This window comes from Microtus ochrogaster, chromosome 2 (genome assembly GCF_000317375.1).
Source record: "Microtus ochrogaster isolate Prairie Vole_2 chromosome 2, MicOch1.0, whole genome shotgun sequence".
Lineage (NCBI taxonomy): Eukaryota > Metazoa > Chordata > Mammalia > Rodentia > Cricetidae > Microtus > Microtus ochrogaster.
The window spans coordinates 21,938,544-21,947,938 of record NC_022010.1 but is presented as its reverse complement, the minus strand read 5'-3'; the positions used below and the strand labels follow the sequence as shown (position 1 = coordinate 21,947,938).

The 9,395-nt window shown below is 50.6% G+C and overlaps 1 protein-coding gene across 2 annotated transcripts in view; it reads left to right on the top strand.

Annotated features, from left to right (window-relative positions):
- Rhbdd2 (rhomboid domain containing 2) overlaps positions 1–9,016 on the top strand; it is an 11,980-nt gene extending 2,964 nt beyond the window's left edge. Inside the window, exons 1-4 of one of the 2 annotated variants that reach the window (XM_005344613.3) lie at positions 493–525; positions 721–1,128; positions 3,879–4,029; positions 7,802–9,016. In XM_005344613.3, coding sequence (XP_005344670.1) covers positions 966–1,128; positions 3,879–4,029; positions 7,802–8,150 — 663 coding nt within the window. In that variant the 5' untranslated portion in view covers positions 493–525; positions 721–965 and the 3' untranslated portion in view covers positions 8,151–9,016. Of the gene's footprint in view, positions 1–492; positions 526–720; positions 1,129–3,878; positions 4,030–7,801 lie in introns of those variants that run through there. The other variant, XM_005344611.2, reaches the window with a different exon arrangement.
- The last annotated feature ends 379 nt before the right edge of the window (positions 9,017–9,395 follow it).

Sequence of the window (9,395 nt, the reverse complement as noted above, 5' to 3'; positions counted from 1 at the left end):
TGGAGCCAAGTTTGGTTCCCAGCACTCTACATGGGGCAGCTCACAACTGCCTGTACCTCCAGCTCTAGGGGTCCAACACCCTCTACTGGCCTCCACAGGTACCTGCACACAGGTGACATATGCAGATTCACAAAAATAAAAATAAGTCTTTAAAAGAAAGCCTGAAGCAATGTTATAAAGCATTTGACAAGTTCAGACAAAGCTGTCTTTTTCGCACATCAAAGTTGGTCTTGACAATCTTTGCTCCAGGGCCAGGAAAGAACAGAAGCTACATTATATGTTCATATTTTGAATCACGGAATTGCTCTTGCTAAGCCCGGCTCCAGGACCAGAAGGAACAAAGGTTTATATGATATACTTACGCCTTGAATGGCAAGCACTACCCTCACTTTCCTATTCTGTTTTTGTTTTATTGTTGAGACAGGCTCCCGTGTAGACCATGCTGGCTTCAGACTCACAGAGGAGCCAGAATGACCCTGAACTCCTGATCTTCCTGTCTCTACTTCCTGAGTGCTGGGCTCCTAGGTGCGTACCACCACTTCCTGCGTGTGGCATATGTGGTGCTAGGAATGGAACCCAGGACTTGGTGCACACTCGGCAAGCACCCTACCAACTGGGTTCCAGCTCCAGCTTCAAGCCCCCCCACCCCAAGCTGGCTTGGGACCTGGTTGCCCCTCAGAACAGCACCGCCTCGGATCATTAACCCAAACCCATCTTTAGTTTACAGGCTGGTGACCTACATCTTCGTCTACGAGAACCCAGTCTCCCTGCTCTGCGGTGCCATCATCATCTGGCGCTTTGCTGGCAACTTCGAGAGGACCGTGGGCACTGTCCGCCATTGCTTCTTCACCTTCATCTTTACCGTCTCCTCCGCCATCATCTACCTGTCGTTCGAGTCGGTGTCATCGCTGTCCAAGCTGGGTGAGGTGGAGGATGCCAGAGGGTTCACCCCCGTGGCTTTTGCCATGCTGGGAGTCACCTCAGTCCGCTCTCGGATGAGGCGGGCTCTGGTGTTTGGTGTGGTGGTGCCTTCCGCCCTGGTGCCGTGGCTGCTGCTCTGTGCCTCCTGGCTCATTCCTCAGACCTCCTTCCTCAGCAACATCTCTGGCCTTTTGATCGGCCTGTCGTGTATCCTTCCTGGAAGGGAGCTACAGTGTGAGGCTACCCCGGGGTGCAAACTCACTTGGGGGTGTGGGGTGTCAGGTACACAGTCGCAGGCTCCTACACAAGCAGTCTGGGTTTGGCCCCAGCTTGGAAAGCCTGGGAGTCTTGGGCAGTTCTCCCCATCCCTGGATCAGAACTCATCTGGAAAAATTGAGTATGGTTGCCTGCCCAGGTCAACTCAACACAGCCGGTTAGCAACTTAAGCTTAACTATACGGGCCTGCCTTTTTTCCCTTGTAAACTGAGGTGCAATCTTCTCAACTAACTTGAGTGTGAAGTTTCGCTGGAAGAGGGCCAGGGAGATGGCTTCCTCAGTAAAGCATCCGTGCAAGCGTGAGGACACGAGTCATGGCCTTGGGACTTACACTCTGATCCCGTGCTTCAGAGGTGGAGACGGGTAAAATCCCTAAGGCTCACTGACCCACCAGCCAAGCCTAGCTTGGTAAATTCCAGACCAATTGAGAGACCCCAGTTCCTGGGGAGACCAGGCTAGCCTCTGATCTCCACACACAGGCACTCCCACATCGGAGAAGCATGAGGTGCCTGCACGCAGAGATGTTCGTGGACCGGTTAAGAGACAGACCTGGACTTGTGGATAGTTTTTCTATTTTCGCTGGGTTAAGAGTATCAAGCTCAGGGCATTGTGTGTGATTGACAGACACTCTACCACTGTGCTACATCCCAGCCCTTACTTTTCTTTCTTCTCAGAGAGAGAGGGATTGTAACAGGGTCTTGCTATGTGGCCCAGGCTAGCCTCAAACTCAAGATCCACCTCAGTTTCCTGAGTGCTAGGATTACTATCACTCACCACCGCACCTGGTTCCACACCCCGAATATCAGTTTCTAGGTGATATTCTCAGGAATATCACTTCCTCCCTCCCTCCCTTCTTTCCTCCTTCCCTTCCTCCCTCCCTCCCTCCCTCCCTCCCTTTATTTTTTGATTTATTTTTGTCTGCGGATGTGTGCACCTACATGCTGGCACTTGAGGATGCAGAAGAGGTTGTCAGTCCCCAGGAACTGGAGTTACAGGTGCTGGTGAGCTGTCGTGTCGATGCTGGGAACTGAACTTGGGTCCTCTAGAAGAGCAATTGCACTCTTAACTATGAAGCCATCTTTATGTTCCCCCGCCCTCAAAAGGTGACTCACTGTGCAGCTCTGGATGGCCTGGAACTCAACCTTATAGATCAGGCTGGCCTCAAACTCACAGAAATCTGCCTGTCTCCGCCTATTGAGTGCTGGGATTAAAGGTGTAGGGTGTGTGCCCTACGCCGGCTTGCCTCTTCTGTAGTTCTAATCGGGTATAAGGTAGCGAGCGCAGTTGGACCTGGAGCTGACTGAGCCAGAAGATGGACGTCAGTCCTCCAGCTTCAGGAGTATCAGGGGTTAGCGCCTGATTATTACCAAAACCATCCATTTTAGACAGGGCTGAGGATCCAATGTAGGCCCTCTGATACATCGGCCTAATCAAGGCCCCACTGAGCTACTGACCAACATTACCCTTATCTGGCTTTTATAAGGGATTGAGCTTCCTAATTAGAAATACTGAGATCCAGAATGCTTCAAAATCTGCAGTGTTTTGAGCATTAACACGACACAAGTGGGATATTCTGCCCCTGACCTGACTATAATCGAAGTAAGAACATGGATGCACCCAGAATGCTGTGTAAAGTCACCTCAGGCTGTGTGAGGTACATGTGAAACATAAATGGATTTTATCATGCATAGGCATGATATTCAGATAACCTCGTAAGCCCTGAGATATTTCACTCAAAACTGTTTTGGATAAGGAATGCTCAACCTGTACTTACCCCTTGATGCAGGCATAAACTAGTTGGCTTAATCTTTGCTTCAGGGCAGCTAGTAAGGTGTCCTGATGGGTGAGTGAGGGCTGGCAAACCTGACAGCCTGAGTTCCAGCCCTGGGGCCTTTGCGGTAGATTTCAACTCCCCCCCCACACACACACTGTGGTACACTTACACCTGTGTGCATGTGCACACGTACAGAATATTTGTGTAATAAGTATTTGTTGAAGAGTGTATGAAACAGGCTTTGTAGCTGTGCAGACAGTGATGGAGACTATATGGAGAAAATGCTTCCAGAGAAGCCGCAATGAAACTTGCCATGTGTTGCATGCCCCATAACCCCAGCACTCAGGAGGCAGAGGGAGGTGTTTTAAGTTCGAGACCAGACCAGGCTACATACATCTTCCTCCTCCTCAACAACCAACCACGTGAAGTTCAGTTGGCACACTGGGGCAGAGCACCTCTGATTTGGAGCAGAAGTCTAGGTGCGTGCCAGTCTCTGCATTGTATTAAGACTGACTTGTAAACCAGCTGCAGTGGTGGAGCCGATGGTAGTAGCAGTGGTGTAGACACACACCTTTAATCCCAGCTCTCAGGAGGCAAAGGCAGGAGGATCTCTGAGTTCAAGATCAGCCTGGCCTACGGAGCTACATAGAGACCCCTGTCTCAAAAAGCCAAAAAGGAAAGAAAAGAATGGCTGTGACTGACGGTCGTGTTTGGAAGGCCCGGGAGGTGCGTGTGAACTCTCATGCACACTACACATGGCATTGTTCCCGTGAGGTGTGTGGATGGGACTGCTCAGCTCTCTGAGGGACTGGTATACACAGCTGTGCCTCCCAGGGGCGGGCCCTCAAAAGGCATGTCAGCTGCCTCTGCCTGCTGCCTTCGATTTTACTTAATACACTCACCTCAGATGGCCTCACCTACTGCTACTCCCTCGACCTCTCTGAGCGTGTAGCCCTGAAGCTTGATCAGAAGTTCCCCTTCAGTGTCATGAGGAGGATCCCCCTGTTCAAGTACATCTCGGGTTCTTCTGCCGAAAGAAGAGCCGCCCAGAGCCGGAAGTAAGTGGGGAATCCCTCGCCTTTGTGTTGTGTGGTTGGTTTCAGTGCTGGGGTGGACCCAAGGCCTTGCCCATGCTAGGTTGCTCTGTCACTCTGCTGCCACCCACTCTGCCTTTGTGGGGTTTTTTGCTTGTTAGTTTGTTTTTTGAGTCATAGAAAGTCAGGGTTGGCTTTGAACTTGGGAGGCTCTTGTCTGTTGCTCTCAGATACCAGGCTGTAGATACAATCCCACTGCCGACTCTCATTCTCATTCCAAGAGCAACTGAAAGGTGTAGTTCACCTTAGCTAGGTCATCTTGGAGGATAAAGGAAGAGGGGAACACAGTTTCTGAGCTCTGTGCAGGGAAGGATTGTAGTTCTATTTCATCAGTAGAGCCCCTGCCTAGAATCCCCCAGTGAGGAGCTGGGGGTGTGACTCAGTGGTAGAGCACCTGCCTAGAATCCCCCAGTGAGGGGCTGGGGTGTGGCTCAGTGGTAGAATACTTATCTAATCTTGGGAGGCCCTGGGTTCCAGCATTGCAAGTAAGGAAAGAAAATGCGTGCACAGTTCCCTTCTGTACACTGCTGCGTGTGGAAGGAACCGAGTGTGAGCGGGCAAAGACAGAACTTGAGTGAAATTCTGAGTGATTTGAGGAGAGATAATAGTCTTAATGTCGTTTCGTTGCAATACTCTGCGGGTAGCGCTGGGCTGTGACACATGGCATGCTTACACAGTCTGCTCAGGTGACAGGGCAGGAAGACCTGAAAGGAGTTTCTTGTCTCTCCCAGAGGAAACTTTCTTGGCTCCCCAACGAGAACAGGTGAGGCTTTTTTTTTTTTTTCCAGTTCTGGCTTGTTTGCTCTTAAAAGCTACTAACTAGGCAAGCAGCCAGAACTTGTGGGTCCTCACACCTTCTTTTTTTTTTTGGTTTTTCGAGACAGGGTTTCTCTGTGGTTTTGGAGCCTGTCCTGGAACTAGCTCTGTAGACCAGGCTGGTCTCGAACTCACAGAGATCCGCCTGCCTCTGTCTCCCGAGTGCTGGGATTAAAGGCGTGCACCACCATCGCCCGGCCTCACACCTTTTTTTTTTTAATATTTATTTATTTATTATATATACAATATTCTGTGTGTATGCCTGAAGGCCAGAAAGAGGGCACCAGACCTCTTTACAGATGGTTGTGAGCCACCATGTGGTTGCTGGGAATTGAACTCAGGACCTTTGGAAGAGCAGGCAATACTCTTAACCTCTGAGCCATCTCTCCAGCCCCTCACACCTTCTTTATAGAGGAGGCCAGAGAGGACATGTGTTCCCAAGTAGCAGTCCAGGGACGAGCCCGCTGTGGCGCCTTTCCCATAGGGCCTCTGCCAGTTGTGTTCTTTCCAGCTGTGTTCCTCTGAGACTCTACAATCCTAGCACAATCATCCAGGAAGGGCATGGTGAGAAGTGAGGAGCCAGCATGGCTGGGGTGCCGTCCCTCCACGCCCAAGGTCTGCAGTAAGCTTTCTTCAGCTGGAATAGTTAGATTTGGGTTTGGGGGTCTGTGCTGTTTAGTGTGTGTGTGTGTGTGTGTGTGTGTGTGTGTGTGTGTGTGTGTGTGTGTGTGTGTGTGTTTATTTGTAGACAGAGCCTCAGTAGCCCAGTCCTTCCTCACTAGGTGTTTAGACAAAATGACCCTGAACCTCTGATGCCACTGCCTCCTCTCAGTGCTGGGGATTACAGGCAAGCACCCCACACCCAGATTATGTTGTGTTCAGGGCGGAAGCAGGGCTTGGTCCCACCTGTAATCTCAGCAGTTGGGAGGCAGAGGCAGGAGGATTTGGAGTTGGAGACCAGTCTGAACTACAGAGTAGAACCCCACCTCAGCTCACCACATCTGAAGAAGCCAAGGGCTGTTCACATAGCTCAGAGATAGAGTGTGTGCCTAGCATGCAAGAGTCTCCTAGCAACTTGACAGGCCTGAGATGTACAGACTTCCCCCTCAGAGTCTCCTGTGTGACAGCAGAGGGGTGGGGTCACAAACCAATGGAGCTGCCCTCGGGACCCAGAAAAAGAGTTCTAATCTGAGTTACACTTGCCCACCCGGAAGCTCTGTCACCTGTGCCAGGTTTGGACAGATGTGGAATGGGTAGTGCTCTGTGTCCCTTCTCTGTTCCTCACGTGGCAGGTGGTTGTAGGTTGCCAAGACTGCAGGTATCAGAACAGAACATGATGTTTCAGGTGTCCTGACAGAGTCACCGAGAGCGTTACAACAGGACACGTGTGTTTATTTTAGTTAGCTGCCATGTGAGTTGTTTTGTCTCTGATTGCTCTTGTTTGGAAAGTTGGTTTGGCATAGAGTTTGGGTGTTTCCTTATAATAAAAATAGGGACAGTTTATTAAAAACGAGAGAAGAGGCCAGCAAGATGGCTTAGTGGATAAGGACATCTGCCACCAAGTCTGAGACTTGAGGTACATCCCTGGGGACCCTCATGGTAGAAGAAAAGAACTGGCTCCTGAAAGTTCTCTAATGCGCACACACACCAACCACACATACGCGTACACACACTAACCACACACACACACAAACTAAACACAGACACCAACCACACATACACATGCACACACACCAACCACACATACACAGACATGCACACACACGCACACACACATGCACCACACATACATATACCTACCACACACACAAACTAAACACACACACCAACCACACATACACACACACAAACTAAACAAACACACCAACCACACATACACACACATGCACACACGGCAACCACACATACATATACCTACCACAAACACAAACTAAACACACACCAACCACACATACATATACCTACCACACACACACACACACATAAATGGGAAATCATTTTAACAAGAAGGTAATGTACTGCACATCTTTAATTCCCAGCACTAGGGAGACAGGAGCAGACAGAACCCTGTGAGTTTGAGGCCAGCCTGCTCTACATTGAGAGTTCTAGGCTGGCCAAGACCTTGGTGAGATCCTGTCTCAAAAGAAAAAAAGGAAAATGCTCCCAGAAGCAGGAGTGGAGTCGTGAGCTGGGGCTGGAATCAGGGCTTGCTTGGCACATCCTAAGCAGGTGCTCCACTGAGCCACAGCCCAGCCCAGCCCTGTATTTTCAAAATTTTTCATTTGTGTATGTGTTTACTGATCTAGTTGGTGGCATAGGACCTAAAAACGAGGCGGACTAAAGTCTTGTGCAATAGCCAGCTTTATCAGAGCAGCAGGTAGTTTATACCCTAGGGTTAGGACGCAATATGTGAGTAAGGTGTTCGTGGGTCTCGAGGACAAGCCGCCCACAGTATGGAAGCACGTGAGTAACAGCAGCTGAAGTGAGCTCACTCACAGCCGCTGCACCTGGGAGGAGCGTGCAAACACATTCCAAGAACAACTGTTTGGAAGACACCGAGGGCACAAGACTCTTCTTTCCTCAGTTTTCTCCCAGGCACTCAGAACGCTCGTGCAAGTCTGTTCCCAGACTGTGTTTCCACGTGTACAGTCTTACCTAGTCCACATGAACCCCTAGATTTGATCCTGAGCACTACGTGGCGGGAGAGGGGGTGTGGTGGCTCCTGCCTGTAACCCAAATGTCTACACTGAGGAAGCCTGAGCTACACGGAGCTCTGCCCCTTCCCCTCCAAGTGGATCTTTCTCTTCCCCTGTAACTTAGTGCTGGCTACGACTCCATCCCTGCTCTTATCTCAGGAAATGACATGCTGTACCTTGTCACTGCCAACAGAATGACTGTCTCCTCTCTTATTCTTTTCCAGGCTGAACCCTCCACCTGGCTCCTACCCCACGCAGAGTTGCCACCCTCATCTAACCCCAAGTCACGCTGTCACCCAGATGCAGCATGCGAATGGCCAGAAACTGGCCTCCTGGCCTCCTGGACACATGCCCAGCCTCCCTCCCTACCAGCCTGCTTCCGGCCTGTGTTATGTGCAGAACCACTTTGGTCCTAACTTCAATGCCTCCAGTGTATACCCCGCTTCTGCAGGGACCTCCCAGGGAGTACAGCCTCCCTCCCCTATCAGCTGTCCTGGCACTGTGTATTCTGGGGCCCTAGGCACCCCAGAGGCTACAGGCTCCAAGGAGTCTTCCAAGGTTGCCATGCCCTAGCCGGTCTGCAGAGAAGGCTCCTACACGTTGGTCAGAGAAAGGTCCTGTCTGAGCGAGGAATTGCTTAAGGATTAATGTGTTGAAGGGCATGCTGGTCTGTCATACCAGCTGCTTGGGAGGTTGAAGTCAATAGATCCAAAGGTCAAGGTCTCTCTGGGCTCCAGAACAAGTTCAAGGCCAGCCTAGGCTATGTATAACAAAACTGTCTCAAAATTAATAAAAATGGCTGGAACTGGGGCACTTTGGTAGACTGCTTACCTAGCATAGTCCTCAGCTCCCTCCTCCCCCCAAAAAGATTATTTATGAAATACCTCTGTGTGCCAGCTCTGTTGAGTACTTTGATAAATGTCCCTATATATCTGTGTCATTTCCCCTCAGGGCAGCTCTAGAAAGTAAAGTTTACTGACCAGCTTTCAGACACAGGAAATAAAACAGCGTAGAAGGACATGCCTGTAAGCTAACTATGGTCAAGGCAGGATCAGACGTTGAAGGTCATCCCCAGCTATACAGTGGGTCTGAAGCCAGCCACTGGGCTGCATGAAAAGTAAGGCATTCTGGGGTCCCCTGGAGTCTTGAGGCACCACAGCCACTGCTAGGTTTCTGGGTTCCTAATCCAGTGTCCCAAGCATGAGAAAGTACAGTTGTCATTGGCTGCCAGGGACTTGCCGGTCCTACCATCCCATCCTGCTGAGTGCCTGTGAGTCCTTGCTCCTGTCTGGTGTGTCCTTGTACTGGACAGTCTGTAACCCGTCTTCCCCCTCCAGCCGACCCTGTCCTGACTTCTGCCAGACCGTGATGACCTGCAGCAGCGTGCAGTGGTCCGCCCTGTGAGTTACCTTTGTATAAAACCAGCCTCCAGCCTGCCAGTGGGTGTGTTGCTCTTCTGTTGTCGGTCCGGGTGGGTTGTGACTTGAACAGGAATGGGGCGGTGACAAAGGGATCCCATCGAGTGTACACACAGCCTGTGCTCAGGGGTCAGCGGTGAGGACCTGATACAGGAAGTGGGTGGAAAAGACGCAGTAGAACGTTGCCCAACCCAGAGGTGGGTACAACAAGGGGCTAGCCAGGGTAAGCTAGTGAGATTGTTAGATTGCTAGTGAGTGAGTAAAGTTTGGGTTTTGTTTCTCTGTTTTTGAATAAAAATAAGCTGGGCATGGTGGCGCACGCCTTTAATCTCAATACTTGGGAGGCGGAGGCAGTGGATCCCTGGATTTAAAGCCTGCTTCATCTACATACATAGTTCCA